Genomic DNA, 18,393 nt, shown 5'->3' on the forward strand with positions numbered 1-18,393 from the left:
TCAATGCTCTCCAGTATTAATCCTATCAATCCTCCCGGGGTCCTTCCTTCCCCCATCCCCCTATTCGGCTACCTAGGCAATTTGGGTACATTGTCTTTATCATATCAATAAAATTAACACCAGCCACCCTGGCCCCCCTCCCAGCCGGTAAATATTGCAAGATCAAAAGTGTAGCCCATCTCTCAAGTAGTTTCGTGGCGGGTGCAAACGAGCCTACAGCGATCTCTCCGATTCTTCAATCGAAAATGTAAGTTTTGCTTTCGGAGGTCACACGATTGTCGACTACATTCTTCGTACTATTATTTGTGTGTGTGAGTGTGTGTGTGCATGAGTGCGTGTGTGTATTTATTTTCAATCTAAATTTGAATGTTGCTGTCTCCGGCCCTACCATTGCATATCTGGCACGCAACGATATACAATATTTCTAATTAGAGATTAACATCTGGCAGAGTAGACATGGAATATTCTCTTATGCCAAGATAATTTATAACTTTAAAGGACTTCAAAATTTAGAGATACATCGTATTAAGAATTTAATGATAAATTAATTTTTCCAATAGATTTGCTGTAAGAAACCTTCATGCCACCCCCCCCCCCCCCCCAACGTTTTGCTTTACTACCGCTGGAGAGTTATGTGGTCCTTTAACTAGCCAGACAGTACTATATTGCATCCTTCTCTCTGGTTACGGTTCACTTTCCTTTTGCCTACACATACACTGAATAGTCTGGCCTATTCTTTACAGATTCTCCTCTGTCCTCATACTCCTTAACAACACTAAGATTACCAAACAAATCTTCTTCACCCAAGGGAGTAACTACTGCACTGTAATTGTTCAGTGGCTACTTTCCTCTTGGTAAGGGTAGAAGAGACTCTTCAGCTAAGGTAAGCAGCTCTTCTAGGAGATGGACACTCCAAAATCAAACCATTGTTCTCTAGTCTGGGATAGTGCCATAGCCTCTGTACCATGGCCTTCCACTGTCTCTTGGGGAAGAGGTCTCTTGCTTGAGGGTACACTCGGGCACACTGTTCTATCTAGTTTCTTTTCTGGTTTTGTTAAAGCTTTTAGTTTATATAGGAAATATTTATTTTGATGTTAGTATTCTTAAAATATTTTATTTTTCCTTATTTCCTTTCCTCACTGGGCTATTTTTCCTGTTGGGGCCCCAGGGCTTATAGCATCCTGCTTTTCCAACTAGGGTTGTAGCTTAGCATTTAATAATAATAATAACAATAATAATAATAATCATAATGATGATAATAATAATAATTCGTTGGCCGTGGCAATATCAATACTTTCAACGAGATTAATTGTACTTTTCCTCGACAGGTTTTCTCTTCCCATGAAGGTAGTTGCAATTGCCATCGTGGCATTTGCTGTCTTCCAAACAGGTAAGCTGCTTTTATTTATCCGATCTATTTTCATATTTGGATATCTACTTTTCATATGATGTGTCATGTTTCGAACAACTTTGGTATCTTAAAAAATAGACGTAAAGTCATAAAGCAGCTCTGGATTATTTCTGATAGTGATAAATATACCTGGCATAAATACTTGGAGTCTATAAGATTTTGCTGTTGGCGTGAATTAATGAATGTAGCTCATCATGCAGAAAAAAACAAATTGCAATAATATATAAACAACTTAATCGCTCTCTCTCTCTCCATATACATATATATATATATATATATATATATATATATATATATATATATATATATACATATATATATATATATATATATACAGTATATATATACATATATATATAACTGTATATGTAAATTTATTCATACACACACACACATATATATATATAATGTAAGTATATATATATATATGTATATATATATATATACATACATACATGCATGCATATATATATATATATATATATATACATACATGCATGCACATATATTATATATATACATAATATATATATATATATATATATATATATATATATATATATATATACATATATATATATATATATATATATATATATATATATATATATATATATATATATATGTATATATATATATATATATATATATATATATATATATATACAGTATATATACACACACATATGTATATATATATATATATATATATATATATATATATATATACAGTATATATACACACACACATGTATATATGTATATATATATATATATATATATATATATATATATATATATATATATATATATGTATATATATATATATATATATATATATATATATATATATATATATGTATATCTTATGCAACCGCACCAAGAATTGCCTTGATTTGAATTTGAAAGATCTTAGGAACACATATATTTCCTCGCGTATTCATTCAGCGTTGTCCATGACTCATGTAATCATGAATTAACCTATCCTTCTCTTTTTATTCAAGATTGTTGGCAATCACAGGTTCAATTGTTCATCACATCATCTTATTTCTTCAGGTTACTGCATGAAGTGTTACATGGGGGCCGAGGACAAAACCATCAAGATACCCTGCTCCGGTTCCTGCTTGAAAGCAACCGGGAAGTTTTGTGAGTCCGCATAAAATGTTTCTTTACTGTAAAGCCATTACCAGACCTCGTTCACTATTTCAATTAGAAATATTTATATCTACATAAAAGAATGGTGATAACTAGTTTCTAGGGCGTTATAAAATATCTATCAACTCATTTTATGCAGAAGCAAAATCCAAAGAAAAAGAAATGAATAGTTGTAGCGAAGGCAGTTTACAGAATCAGCGTATTCCAGTAATATTCCTACAACTGACACCCCACAAGGAAAAACTCTCCTGAGTTTCGTTTCTTGTGGTTTCATTCTGTTAAAAAAGAGGCCATGATTTTAAAATTACGATCAGGTCAAATATTTTAAAGCATTGATAATACACAAATTGTATTGGAGATCGTTTCATACATACCAGCTTTAATGGTTTATTTTCCGAAGTTGACATTAAAATGATTTATTCTTTCCTGACATTGTAACTGAGAGGCGAGGTGAATGCAACTAATTTTATTTCAACAGATAGTGAGTTTATATACAAGAGTTTCAAAGCAAGAAGGTCACAAAAATTAAAACAAAATAATTTACATAACGACAGGCTTAAACAGGTTCTGTTAACAGTGAGGTGTAGAGCGAGATATACAATGAAAGAAAATACTGTTACAGTATACGGGCGTGTGCGAAGGATGTGCAGTACATGGCTCCTCTAAAACAGACATACATGTGAAATGGGCTGCCCTGCTCTTGAGAGACATACTATAGGCAGTACGCAGGTTTTATGCGATCACTGGAGACCCAGTCTTCTTTGCCACGAATGTTGACTAAGAAAGCCTTCGGATTGCGACAGATCACGAGGAAAGGGCCCGTGTAAGGGGGCGTTAGCGGTGGCTTGCTAGTGTTACTGTTCAGGAAAACATAAGTTGCAGAGTGTAAACCTGTCAGTATCTGTTGCTTAGCTGGAGGCTCGTAAGTCTGGCAGCATGGAGTAAATTTTACAAATACGTGATGTAGGCACTGGAGATTGTCAGAGGAGGTTGCACACAGAAACAAATCGGCAAAGACGACCAACAGGTCACCATCACCATTTTAGCTGCCGAGACATCCAAGGCATCTTTAGGAGTGGTCTTTAGTTCCTGGAGGGCACAGAGAAGCTAGGTAAACCAATTGGAGTACTTGCAGAAGGACATCAAAGCTGGTTTGAGGGTGTGATGAAAACATTCAACCATTCCGTTGGCAGCAGGCTTGTACACGGCTGTCTGATGTAGGGTGATTCCCCGCTGATTCGCTAATGATGTCTGCAACCGAGAGGTGAAAGTAGTACCCCTGTCCAAAATTATATGTTCAGGGATAACAAATCTCGTTATCCACCCTGAGAGTAAGGCCGATATACATGAAGCGGACGTTGCAGTTTATTAGGAATGGTCTTAGTTCAACAAGTGGAGCAGTCAATTACAGTGAACAGATAACAATATCCTTGTGATGTGGGTAGGTTACCTACTACGTCAACGTGAATGTGGGCAAAACGACGCTGAGGTTGAAGAAAGGTCCCACTCCTGAATCCACGTGTCGATGTACTTTTGAAGTTTGGCATGAAGTATAGGTGCGGAACCAATCCTTAGCGTCTTTAGTAATGCTGTGTCAAATGAACTTCATCTTCAGTAGCCGTGCAGTAGATGGGCGCAAGGATGTGAAAGGCCATGAATCAAAGACCTGTCAGCGCATGAGAGCAAGTATCCATAGTTATGGTCTACTGGTACTGACATCACAGAGGAGAGTGGTGTTGGAGTTGTTGAGGGCGACGTCTTCCCAATGGAGGGATGTGCAGTATGTCCTATATGCTTGGTACTCTGGATCTTTTTGTTGGGCCTCTGGCAAGGCGTTGTAATTCAATCTTAAGTGAACGCCAGCCAATGTATTTCTTGACAAGGATTCATTTTCCAATGGACGTGTTGAAGGATGTAATTGTATTCAGCCATTGCGGAGAGATACCGGGTTTATGGGTGGACCAGGAATGGATTGTTAAGTGAAAGCGTGCAGCAGAGGCATGTGGTCCATGCAAATTACGAGGGTAGTACCTTCTAAGTGACGGACATCCAAATGCACCCCCAGTAATTGGAGGTCGAAGGCAGAGTAGCCAGATTCAGCCTTGGACAGTTTTCTATTGAAGAGAGCCAATAGGCGGGGCAAGCTGTTAACCACCTGCTCAAGTACTGCACTAATAGCGACGTCGCTGGCATCGGTGGAGAGGAAAGAGGCATGCGGCACAGGAAAAGAGAGAGCCATGAGCAGATGATAGGGCATTCTGTACGTAGCAGAAGGCTGCCTCTTGAAGGGGGACCCCACATCAGGTCTTTAGTTTTGCCCTTGAGGGAGGCATAGAGGAGGGCAAGAGTGGTGGCAATGGCTGGCAAGAAACAGTGATAATAGTTGATCATGGCTTAGCATTCTTGCAGTACTTTGACAGTCGAGAGAGTTGAAAAAGTTTGGCTATACGGGCAGCTGGCCATGGTGAGTACTGCTCCTGGGGCTATGTTTTGAGGGCGTCGTATGCTATTGGGGTGTTCTCTTGCTTGCAAAGCCAATTGGAGATTTCCGGAAAGTGTCTTCGGGATCGCTGCGAGAACATAATCTGCTTTGGTGGTTGAGCAAGTCATACCCTTTATGCAGAATTGATCTTCTGCACTCTGAAACCTGGCAAATGCTTCGCACTGGCGAATGGCAGTACTTCTACGGGAGTGGTGTTGATAGGAGAGTTAGTGTCGGAGGGTGGCATCATCAAACAGTAAGTCACGACAGTGAGGAAGAAGGTGGGAGGGAGCTGGTCACTCTAATAATCACCAATGTGAGAGTGATCCGTGAGGTTGTAACTGAGAGGCGAGGGGAATGCAACTACCCTTATTTCAACAGATAGCTAGTTTATATACAGGAATTTCAGAGAAAGAAGATCACAAAACTCAAATAACATAATTCATAAAAACACAGGCTTACACAGGTTCTGTTAACAGTGAGGTGTAGAGCTAGGTATACAATAAAAAAGAAAATCCGCTACAGTGTACGACCGTGTGAAACACGTGCGGTACAAAGGTCTCTTGCCAACGTGAACTTATTTGTCAGTGATTTCTACAATTCACTGATGGTTACTCAGACAATTGCTGACCTTAACCAAAAACTAACTTATAAAAATCACTATAGTTTCACCGAATATACAACTCATGGTGTGTGCACAATTTATGCTGTCATACTGTATAAGCCTTTCTTCATTCCACCATAGTTATTCTATGCTATATGTAACGAAAATTTTCTTATTTTTATTGTATGATCATACAAACAGAATATTTTCTTCCTGTATTCTCTTCATCTTCATGAATCTCATGTTTAATCTTCTTTCCTAACAGATGGAAAAGATATAGTCTCTGCTTACAGCTGTGCCATTTTTAAACTAAAAGAACGATGTATGGAAGCCACATATCTGCTAGTCTCAGCTGAAGTCTGCCATTGCAACACAGATCTCTGCAACAGTTCCTCTGTCAGTTCACTGGCCTTCCCTCTCCTCTTGGGAGCCCTTCTGAAGATGGTGATTTAATCCCAATACAAAGAAATAATTCTACTACTACTACTACTAATAATAATAATAATAATAATAATTAATAATGATAATAATAATAATAATAACAACTAGAAAAGGGACTCGGTAAAGCGTATATCTTCTATAAAATGTTGCACATGAAAAGATAGGCAGTTGAATTGTGTACATTTTGGCACTATTGTATGCAAAATTGAATAAATATTGACCACAATATAGCAAATAGACGTTTTTTTACCTTTCATGACCTTGACTTTGGCTATTAACCCAATCCTTCCAAAAATTTAATCAAATTGTCCTTGGATCATCGCCAATCATCCCACAAAGTTTCATGTGATTCGGTCAAACAGTTTTTCAGTTACGCGAATCACAAATAAACATAAATAAATACACGCCTATCAAAACATAACCTTCTGGCAAAGGTAACAATGATAAGAGAAATAATAACAATTCACAAGATTGAGGAACAGCACGAACAAAACAGAAGTGAAAATATTCTTGGCGTTCTAAACAAATGAATCACCATAAAGAGTCCAGCTATATCTTTGAATGTTCAGTCGTTCAATCACATTGACGGCGTCAATGACCTTGGATGTCAGGATGCCTGAAAACTTTAAATCAATCAATCAATCAATCAATCACATTGAGCACTTGCCCACTTTCAGAAACGTCAGAAGCGAAATAAGCAGCTTTTATAGACATCGAAGTACTTTTTCTCGTACCTGTACCTTTCCCACTCACAAAGCTTTTGTAATCCACAGCATAAATTTCTTAAAATAAATCCTCTAATCCTCTTTCCCATGGTTATCTAATCTTATTAATGTCTTATACTCGCTATGTTTTCTTAACACTATCTTAAACTATTCAATTAACACACACACACACACACACACACATATATATATATATATATATATATATATATATATATATATATATATATTATATATATATATATGTATATATATAATATATATATATATATATATATATATATATATATATATATATATATATATATATATATATACCAAGTGTGACCACTTTCTTATATACCAGCGAGTTTTCGCCAACTTCCCAACCAACTATTTGACCTAATCAGCTAAAACTGGCCGGTTTGTGAGACAGTGGTATTACCAAGGTAAATCTCAAAATTCAGTTATCATTTACGGCCTCCACTGCCGTGATTATAACCAGCTTTCCTTTCATTTAAATGAAACAGCGGGGTACTCCAAGGGAATGTGTTGTCACCTATGTTGTTTATCCTCCTCATGAATTTTGTAATGTGTAGCACAGTTGGAGAGGATGGTGAAGCATTGGACTGGATTGGTAATAGGAAATTAGTTGACCTAGAGTATACTGATGACGCTGTCCTTATCAGAAGAATACCACAGGATTTGCAAAACTTGCTTAATAGAATGCATGAAATATCCCACGAGGTTGGGCTCAAGATAAATAAATGAAAGACGGAAGTGATGAGAACAGAATATGCAATGGAAGAAGAAATATCATTGGAAGGAGAAAGGATTAAAGAGGTAGAATCATCCAAGTATTTAGAATTTAGTTTAATGGAAGATTTAAAAAAAAAATCAGAACATGACTAGGGTAAATAAAATTTGGAAATCAAATCGTCTGAAGTTACAAATAAAAATCAGGTTTTATCAGTTTATTGCGATCGGTATAAATGTATGGACATGAGTCATGGTATGACAATGAAACATTATCCAACAGATTTTGTAGCTTTTAGAACAAAGCCCTCAGAAGAATATTATACAGGATTAAAAATGAAACTATAAGAGAGATTACTCGAGTGCCATATGTAGATGAGATCAGGGTGACAGGTATATGGAGATGGCTTGAGCATGCTTTTCGCACTCCCCAAGAGAGATTAGTTCACCAAACTTTTAACTGGGCTACATAAGGCACTAAAAGAGTTGGAAGACCCACGCCTTCATGACTGAGGACTATGAAGCGTGAAGTAGAAGATGAATGGAGAAATTTTGAATTAAGAGTTCAAGATAGAGACGCCTGGCAAAATCTAATCGAGGTCCTTTGCGTCAATACGCGTAGGATATTATATATATATATATATATATATATATATATATATATATATATATATATATATATGAGGCCCTTTACGTCAATAGGCGTAGGAGATTATATATACATATATATATATATGCGTGTGTGTTTGTGTATATGTACTTTGAAGAGATAAATAAAGAAATTTCAACTCCATTTACTTTATTATTAGACCAAAGGAAATGCAATGCATTAGACTATATCCAGTAATCAAATAATTTCTGAAATATAAAATAATAATTTGTTTTTATGTATGTACAGTATACAAGAACGAAGATAATGTCAATGCTTTATAAATATACATTATTATTTTAATTATTATTATTATAATTATTATGGATGGTGTGAGAGCTGAGATGTTGAAGGGAGGGGGTTTGACTGTACTTGGATGGTTGGTGAGATTGTTTAATATGTGTTTTGTGTTGTCAATGGTACCAGTAGATTGGGTTTGTGCATGTATTGTACCACTATATAAGGGTAAGAGAGATGTGCATGGGTGTTGTAATTCAAGGGGTATTAGTTTGTTGAGTGTAGTTGGAAAAGTGTATGGTAGAGTACTGATTAATAAGATTAAGGTTAAAACAGAGAATGCAATCTTAGAAGTACAGGGTGGTTTTAGAAGAGGTAGGGGTTGTATGAATCAGATTTTTACAGTTAGGCAGATATGCGAGAAATATTTAGCAAAAGGTAAGGTGGTGTATGTTGCGTTTTTGGATCTGGAGAAAGCGTATGATAGAGTTTATAGGGAAGCAATGTGGAATGTGATGAGGTTATATGGAGTTGGTGGAAGGTTGTTGCAAGCAGTGAAGTTTCTACAAAGGTAGTAAATCACGTGTTAGGATAGAAAATGAAGTGATCGATTGGTTTCCGGTGAGAGTGGGGCTGAGACAGGGATGTGTGAAGTCGCGGAGGTTGTTTAACTTGTAGGTTGATGGAGTGGTGAGAGAGGTGAATGCTCGAGTGCTTGGACGAGGATTGAAACTGGGAGGTAAATCAGTTGTTGTTTGCGGATGATACTGTACTGGTTGCAGATTCGGAAGAGAAGCTTGGCCGATTAGTGACAGAATTTGGAAGGGTGTGTGAGAGAAGGGAGTCGAGACTTAATGTGGGTAAGAGTAAGGTTATGAGATGTACGAGAAGGGAAGGTGGTGCAAGGCTGAATGTCATGTTGAATGGAGAGTTACTTGAGGAAGTGGATCAGTTTAAGTACTTGGGGTCTGTTGTTGCAGCAAATGGTGGAGTGGAAGCAGATGTATGTCAAAGAGTGAATGAAGGATGAAAAGTGTTGGGAGCAGTTAAGGGAGTAGTAAAAAATAGAGGATTGGGCATGAATGTAAAGAGAGTTCTGTATGAGAAAGTGATTGTACCAACTGTGATGTATGGATCGGAGTTGTGGGGAATGAAAGTGATGGAGAGACAGAAATTGAATGTGTTTGAGATGAAGTGTCTAAGGAGTATGGCTGGTGTATCTCAAGTAGATAGGGTTAGGAACGAAGTGGTGAGGGAGAGAACGGGTGTAAGAAATTAGTTAGCATCTAGAGTGAATATGAATGTGTTGAGTTGGTTTAGCCATGTTGAGAGAATGGATAATGGCTGTCTGCTAAAGAAGGTGATGAATGCAAGAGTTGATGGGAGAAGTACAAGAGGAAGGCCAAGGTTTGGTTGGATGGATGGAGTGAAGAAAGCTCTGGGTGATAGGAGGATAGATGTGAGAGAGGCAAGAGAGCGTGCTAGAAATAGGAATGAATGGCGAGCGATTGTGACGCAGTTCCGGTAGGCCCTGCTGCTTCCTCCGGTGCCTTGGATGACCGCGGGGGTAGCAGCAGTGGGGGATTTAGCGTTATGAAGCTTCATCTGTGGTGAATAGCGGGGGAGGGTGGGCTGTGGCACCCTGGCTGTACCAGCCAAACTCAGTTGAGTCAATTGTCAGGCTGGGAGGAACGTAGAGAGGAGAGGTCCCCTTTTTTGTTTCATTTGTTTGATGTCGGCTACCCCACCCCAAACTGGGGGAAGTGCCTTGGTATATGTATGATGTATGTATGTATAATTATTATTATTATTTGCCAAGCTACAACCTAGTTGCTATGAGCTCAAGGACTCCAACAGGAAAAATAGCCCAGTGAGGTAAGGAAGCAAGGAAATGAAAGAGTTCATTAACAATTGAAATAAAATATTTTGAGAATAGTAACAGCACTAAGCTATAAAAACTGTAACAAAATAAGATAAAGAGAAATAACAAAGAAGTGGCCCCAAGTGTACCCTCAAGCAAGAGAACTCTACCCCAAGACAGTAGAAGACCATTGTACAGAGGCTATGGCACTACCCAAGACTAGAGAACAATGGTTTGATTTTGGAGTGTCCCTCTCCTAGAAGAGCTGCTTACCATAGCTAAAGAGTCTCTTCTACCCTTACCAAGAGGAAAGTAGCCAATTAACAATCACATTCTAGTAGATAACCACTTGAGCGAGGAAGAATTGTTCGGTAATATCTGTGTTGTCAGGTGTATGGGGACAGAGGAGAATATTTAAAGAATAGGCCAGACTATTCGATGTATGTGTAGGCAAAGGGAAAATGAACTGTAACCAGAGAGAAGGATCCAATGTAGTACTGCCTGGCCAGTCAAAGGACCCAATAACTTTCTAGCGGTAGTATCTAAACGGGTGGGTAGTGCCCTGGCCAACCTACTACCTACCTACCATTTGGAACAAAGGAGAAAATATCCTTCCGTGAAATATCTTGAATTTTACTCATACTAGAGAAAACGAGGTGGTGAATATGGCCGCCTCTGAACACCAAGGAAATGACGAAGTTGTATTCAGTAGCGAATATTGAAAATATCATCATTATATATTTCGGTACTTGAATTGCAACATGGATTCGTAAGGATGAAGGAAAGGCTAAATCAAAAGTAACAATTGTCTTGTTAAGAAAATCCAATTCTTTTGAATATGCTTAAAAATGAATAGTAAAAAGAATGTACAAAGATATGAAAATGAAGCAAAGGCCAAGAGTTTTAATAAACCAAGTTGAGAATTTAATTATTTATGAAATATGAAGAAAAAATATCTTTTCCATAAAACAGTGAACGAATAGGCAGACTTTTATCATTAAACTGTTTCACGTAAGATAGTGTGACTGCAGATAAAAAAGTCACAGCCACATTCATCCTTTAAATACTCAATCAAGAACGAAACGCTATGCAGTAAAACTTATATACAGCACGCTTCATAAACCTACACAGAAGTCTCATCAGCAGCACTTCTGAACCCCCAGCCCCAGCAAATCATGCCATTTACCCCGATATAGCACCCCCTCATGCCCTTCCTGAATATTGACATCATTATTACTAGCCAAGCTACAACCCTGGCTGGAAAAACAGAATACTACAAGCGCAAAGGATCCAACACAGAAGGCAAGGTCCTTCCTTTGTGGTGGCCGATGTGGTAACGTCCCTGACTGGCGAACGCCAGACTGGGGTTTGAGTCCCGCTAAAACTTGTTAGTTTCTTTGGTCGCTGCATCCTCCCCATCCTTGTGAGCTAAGGATGGGGCGTTTGGGAGAGCCTAATAGGTCTATCAGCTGAGTCATAAGCAGCCATTGCCTGGCCCTCCTTGGTCCTGACTTGGGTGGAGAGGGGGCTTGGGCGCTGATCATATGCCCTGCTTGATAGGGCAATGTCACTGTACCTTGCCTCTGTCACTCATGATCGGCCTTTAAGTCTTTAAACCTCCTTCATCCAATCTAACTTGACTTTTGTAGGCGACTCTTTCCTCCTACCTCCAAGCACTTCTGTGAAATACACTAACTTATCGCCATCCATTCCATCCAAAATCTCCATATTGCAATAGTGCTGCGTGGTGTGACACTCACTACATGCCATGACGCACCGTGTTTAAAGTACTGTACCCTATATTGTATTAAGAAATAACAGGAAAAGGATGTCAAACCAAATTTTTCATTTTCAAAGAATCTCAGTCTTCATTTATTTTTTATCGGAATAGCCTTTTTTTATTATATCTGAAACATTCACCACCATAACCTATATTATGAAGTATAATTCCACCGTTCAAACATGCTTAACCAATGTCGTCCTGACGAGGAATCACGTTAAGGAAATAGTAAAGTAAAAGGCTAAAAAGTGGGTGACGCTATGAATGGAAAGAAAGCAGCAAAGATTCTTTAGTAGAACCAATGTTCTCTAGTCCTTAGCTTCTGTACCTTGGTCTTCCGCTGTCTTGGGGTGGAGTTCTCTTGCTTCAGGGTAAACTTTTTTATTTTATTTCTCTTCCTCTTGCTTTTTTTAAATTTTTAAAGTCTAAATATTAAAGATCTGTTTTAGTGTTGTTACTGTTCCTAGAATACTTTATATTAATTGTTGATTACTTCTCTCGTAGCTTATTTACTTATTTCCTTTCCTCCCTGAGCTATTTTCCCTGTTGGAGCTTTTTTTTCCAACTAAGGTTGTAGCTTAGCAAGTAATAATAATAATAATAATAATAATAATAATAATAATAATAATAATAATAATAATATTACTATTATTATTATTATTATCAATAATAATAATAATAATAATAATAATAATAATAATAATAATAATAATAATAATAATAAACTGCATGTGATGTCCTGGTAGCAATAACCATTTCAAAGCCAGGGGTGGATAGATGTTGAATGCAAATAAAAGAAACAAAGCTGATGCTGCCATGATGAGCTGTTTGGGTAAAGAATGTGGCTTCAATTGATAGTGATAATTGTAGATCATCAAGAGTATTTTGTGGTGGTTTGGTCATGTGAAAAGACGTGATCACAAGTTGGCATCAACTGAAATACTAAGAGGTAAAAGAAGAGGAAAACCTAGAGAGGGTTGCATAGATAGTATGAAAGATGTATTTGGAAAGGAAGTACCTTAATAATCATAACCTTAAGAATACTATACATGAAAGAAAGGGTTAATGGTACAATGCGTGCATTGCGTTCATCACAATGATGATTAATCGTATGTAAATGTATGAAGCCACTAATATTGTGTAAGTTTAGCTTCACTGTGTGTTCATTTACAATTGAACAGTTAGGAGATTTATCTGCAGTGATTATTTTTTTTTTCTCCAGAGCCACCCTCTATTGGGGGAAATGGTTTGAGTAAAAAGAGCTATTGTACACATATGTATGAATGTATCCCATCTTTTGTATTCAGTATAAGAAAAAATATTCAATTAATGTTTTGTGAAATCTTTGATAACTCATGGTATGCACTAGACTTACTACAACCTTGGTAGTGTTTATCTCAACTCCCACCGACGTTCTATTTCAAGACGACAGATAACATTATCATTGATAGATTATTGAAAACTTTATACCTTTAACCTGACGAAAGCTGAGATATAGACAAACCAATATAAGGATTGCTTACACTCATCTGCAATTAAATACTGTACTGAATAAAAGACAAATGAATTCCTTGGGAAACGTCTAAATTAAATTACTAGTGGAGTGTGAAGTGCATTTCCGGGGCCTAACATATTGCGTCATTATGACACCACATAAATTTATCGTTATCGTCTTTTTTAACAAGCCTTATCGGATGTACAGCCGACTGCATGAAATCATACACTCTAACAACACGAAGTTCATACGTTAAGGAAACTCAAATAGACTCTCTTATTTCTCTTCCTCTTGTTTTGTTAAAGTTTTTATAGTTTATATAGGGGATATTTGTTCTTAAGTTACTCTTAACGTATTTTATTTTTCCTTGTTTCCCTTCCTTTTCTCACTGAGCTATTCTCCCTGTTGGAGCCCCTGGGCTTATAGCATTCAGCTTTACCAACTAGGGTTATAGCTTAGCAAGTAATAATACTGATAATGTTAATGGCTAACACAAATTTTGTTAAAGTGCTTAAATCTGAAGCCTTGGTGAAATATACTTGGTTACAAAGTCCTATAGACAGAAACAAAGACTGGCACATAAATGTATAGAATTATAGATACACGTTTGTACTTACAAATAATCATAAAATGATGAAATGCACGTACACTTATGTGGAAAAATTTGGGTTATCTAATCGGGGATCATCATGATATTTAATTTCAGTTAGGTTGCAATCAAGGTCAATAGATTAAGAGTTCTTCTCAACCCCGACCAAAATATGTAAACTAAGGATCTTTCTTTTTATAGATTCCCCAAGGATATCACAAGGATATCAACACAAGGAAAACGTGAACTTCTCTATGCAAACGGGAAGATCCTATTGACGAGGAAAACGCTCAGCTTATTATTATTATTATTATTATTATTATTGTTGTTGTTGTTGTTGTTGTTGTTGTTGTTGTTGTCATTACTTGCTAAGCTACAACTCTCGTAGAAAAAGCAGGATGCTATAAGCCAAGGAGCCCCAACAAGGAAAATAGCCCAGTGAGGAAAGGAATCAAGGAAAAATAAAATATTCTAAGTACAGCAACAACACCTAAACAAATATTTCTTATATAAACTAGAAAAGACTTTAACCAAACAAGAGGAAGAGAAATTAGATAGAATAGAGTGCCCGAGTGTACCCTCAAGCTATGTAATATACTCCTTGAAGCCGATTCATAAGAAAAAAAAATTGATGTATGAATTTCTGAATCACCCAAAACCTCGATCTCCCAAAAGAATAAAGGAACCATCAACTAGACGTTCACGTTCATCACAACGTAAGAAACCAATATCGTACACTGTTGGTTAAACATCAAGATATAAAAGACGCCTTAATCAACTTATATAGTAAATGATTATTGGATTTCCTCTTTATTAAGGAGAAATAAGTAGTTTGGAAATCGAGAAATCAGATTTGTTGTCCTCGCATACCATTCGGAGAAAAAAGTTTTGATTGCATTTCGCTCTGAAAAAAAAAGTACCATTCATAAATTCTACATTAGTTCAAATTGTTACATATTTACTTATGTCTGAAAATTCCATAGCATTGTTCTCTAAATTCTAACAGTATTGTTCTCTTTACGAGTCCATTACTTTAACAATTCAATTTCATCTTAATCAGATACGTCTAGGATAATGAGAACTGGAAAAAGGGACGAAACGACTTGCAGATGAAATCCCTAGTCAAAAACACAAATTATTATTATTATTATTATTATTATTATTATTATTATTATTATTATTACCTGTTAAGCTACTACCCTAGTTGGAAAAGGAGGGTGCTATAACTATGCCCAGGGGCTACAACAGGGGAAAATAGCTCAGTGAGGAAAGGAAACAAGGAAATAAGAGAAGTAATTATCAATCCAAATCTGGGCCAACGATTGAAGATTTGCAACATGCAACAGAGCAACTGGAGAAGGAGAGAGATCATAAACAGTAGGAGGAAGATCATGGGGGGTCATGTGGAAGTATGAAAAAAGCAGTCGCAAGTTAATGAAAGATTTTGTGTCACTGAAATTGATATATGAGGAAAATGAAAAACTAAATGGTTGGATGATAAAGTCCTATGGGAAAAAGAAAGGAGTAACTGGGGAAAAGATTAAACAAACATGGAGTGAATTATGAGACAAAAGTGATCTACGGACACCATGAACTTTTAGAAAAGCACATCAACGTTAAGGGTATGCAGCACATTAACAACTAACGGCGCAATTACCGTCCCAAACAACTTATAGATAACACGCGTACTTCGGCTGCAAGTCAAGCCTGCTTCAAGATAAGGGCTTTGAAAACACAACCCATTTTTCTCCTTGTAGATATCTGTTTCAAGTCTCGAGTGCCTGGCGGTATAGCAAGCCATCAAGAAATTATGCATGTGGTTGAATCTCGTCTCACATAATATAGCGCAACAGGATATGAGTCTAGTATCTAAAGAAATGAAAGTAATTAAAAGAAATAAGCTCTACCTTTTCGAAATAGGCTTAATTATATCTTGCATTTCACTAGTGAACCTGTCGAGAAGGACAAATTAAATCTAATGCGTCATTTATTATTATTATTATTATCATTATTATTATTATTATTAGCTAAGCTACAACCCTAGTTGGAAAAGCAAGATTCTATGAGCCCATGGGCACCAACAGGGAAAAATAGCCCAGTAACGAAAGGAAATAAGTAAACGATATAAGACGTAATGAACAATTAAAAAGTATGTTAAAAGTATTAAAAGCATTAAAACAGATATTTCATATATAAACTATAAAAGGACTTGTGTCAGCCTGTTTAACATAAAATCATTTGCTGCAAGTTTGAACTTTTGAAGTTCTACTGATTCAACTACCTGATTAGTAAGATCATTCCACAACTTGGTCACAGCTGGAATAATACTTCTAGACCACAGTGTAGTATTAAGCCTCATGATGGAGAAGGCCTGACTATTAGAATAAATCACGATAGTCTTAAAACAAAAGTCTGACTACATAAGACAGATGGATGCATGTATTCAACACATATCATCTGTTGCATTTAAGCACCAAATCATATCCCACATTCTGGGCAAAGACAGGACACAATTCAACGCTCAAAGAGATATGATGACACCAGGTTAATTTTTCAGTATTATTATTATTATTATTATTATTATTATCATTATTATTATTATAATTATTATTATTATTATTATTATTATTATTATTATTACTATCTAAGCTACAACCCTACTTGGAAAAGCAGGGATGCTATAAGCCCAAGGGCTTCAACAGGGAAATATAACCCAGAGAGGAAAGGAAATAAGGAAATAGATAAACTACAAGAGAAGTAACGAACAATTGATGTAAAATATTCTAAGAACAATAACAACACTAAAATAGACCTTTCATATATAAACTATAAAAAACCTGGTTGAACATAACGTAATCTTTGTGGATGAAGAAAATTCTACCCAAAAAGAGCTGTGACTATCAGCTATGATGTTTTGTTCACCATTGGAATTTAATAATGATTTGCAAAATTAGGAAAATGTAGAATTTAAAATTGAAAAAACTAAGCATTATAAAATGCGCTGTAAGATAGACGCTTAAAATATGTAGGTGGTTATAAAGCTTGCAAGTTTCCTCAACGTGAATTCCTTGGGAATATATCAACGAAGGAAGATTGAACGTGGAAAACTATTGCAATCGAGCGAAGAATTTTCCAATCATTTAAAAACTATGGGAAAACTAATTGCCATCAGGGGGAAAAAAATCTAAAACTTAGAAAACGCGTAACAGATAAAATAACTGATTTGATTATCAAGGTTTAAAAGCTATGCCATCACATTACCATAAGAAGTAATTAAAGCTTTTGTTATAAATTGTGCATTCCTTGGAATTCGTGTTTTGAATAGGAATATTAGTTCATCAAGAAAACCGAAGAAAATGAAAATTCTCGGAACGTGATTAATATAAGTAATTTGAATAATTATATGTGTATCATTAGTCATTCTATCACTATAAACTATCAAATGCTCGTCAAATTTCAGTTATCTAATCTGTAAAATATTTGTTTGGTTGTTTTAATGTTATAAAGTTACATATTTGTCATCTAACATATTTTCCTTATAAATCCAAATATAAAAACTAAATCCACAGCGAACTTTTCACACGGGAGGATCGTGGGCCACGGCGGCGTTATACAAGTCGGGTGACTTTATCTCTCTGAAATTGGGCCCCGCCATATCCCCCCCCCCCATTCTATCTTGATAATTAACATACCCCCAACCCCTAAAACATATAAGACCATACGTGTGGCCCTTCCCTCTAGCAGTTCCGTGGCGAGTGCGAAGGAGTCTTTAGCGACCTCATCGATTCTTTTATTCAAGAATGTAAGTTTTGCTTTCGGAGGTCACACGATTATCGGCTACATTCTTCGTACTGTTATGTATGTATGAGAGTGTGTGTGTGTATTTATTCTCGATCTAAATTTGAATGTTGCTGTCTCCGGCTCTACCGTTGCATATCTAGTAGGCAATGATATACTTCTAATTGGAGATTAGCATCTGGCAGAGTAGACATGGAATATTCTCTTATGCCAAGACGATTTTTAACTTTGAAGGACTTCAAAATTTAGAGATTATACCGTATCAAGATTTTCAGATCCACTCACAGAAAACATCCTTTTAAGGAAAGTTAGTAAATATCATTATTCAAAATGCGTCCACATCTGAATGAAACCAGATAAGAAAGAGCATTAACGTGCAAGGCAAACTTCCACCGAAGGATATACAGTGTGATTATTGAATTGACTTGGAG

General features: G+C 36.4%; 2 protein-coding genes and 1 long non-coding RNA gene across 3 annotated transcripts in view; 2 read left to right on the forward strand and 1 right to left on the reverse strand.

Moving 5' to 3' along the window:
- The window catches only part of LOC137614719 (uncharacterized), a 114,591-nt gene that overhangs the window by 58,990 nt on the left and 37,208 nt on the right, over window positions 1-18,393 (reverse strand). The gene's annotated exons all lie outside the window — the stretch shown is intronic.
- Window positions 180-6,280, forward strand: LOC137614716 (U-scoloptoxin(05)-Sm1a-like). The gene is made up of 4 exons (XM_068344394.1): window positions 180-247; window positions 1,329-1,390; window positions 2,468-2,557; window positions 5,918-6,280. Coding segments are annotated over exons 1-4 (342 nt in total). The 5' UTR covers window positions 180-245; the 3' UTR covers window positions 6,106-6,280.
- The window catches only part of LOC137615351 (uncharacterized), a 5,602-nt gene continuing 5,100 nt past the window's right edge, over window positions 17,892-18,393 (forward strand). The window contains exon 1 of the mRNA XM_068345166.1: window positions 17,892-18,022. Coding sequence (XP_068201267.1) covers window positions 18,021-18,022 — 2 coding nt within the window. The 5' untranslated portion in view covers window positions 17,892-18,020. The remainder of the gene's footprint in view (window positions 18,023-18,393) is intronic.

The sequence above is a fragment of the Palaemon carinicauda genome, chromosome 21, assembly GCF_036898095.1.
Source record: "Palaemon carinicauda isolate YSFRI2023 chromosome 21, ASM3689809v2, whole genome shotgun sequence".
NCBI classification, from domain to species: Eukaryota; Metazoa; Arthropoda; class Malacostraca; order Decapoda; family Palaemonidae; genus Palaemon; species Palaemon carinicauda.

What these genes read in the sequence shown, in the direction of transcription:
- LOC137614716 (XM_068344394.1), top strand. An exon ending in ATTTGCTGTCTTCCAAACAG is followed by an intron (nt 1,391 to 2,467) that starts GTAAGCTGCTTT and finishes TTATTTCTTCAG; the next exon opens with GTTACTGCATGAAGTGTTAC. An exon ending in GAAAGCAACCGGGAAGTTTT is followed by an intron (nt 2,558 to 5,917) that starts GTGAGTCCGCAT and finishes CTTTCCTAACAG; the next exon opens with ATGGAAAAGATATAGTCTCT.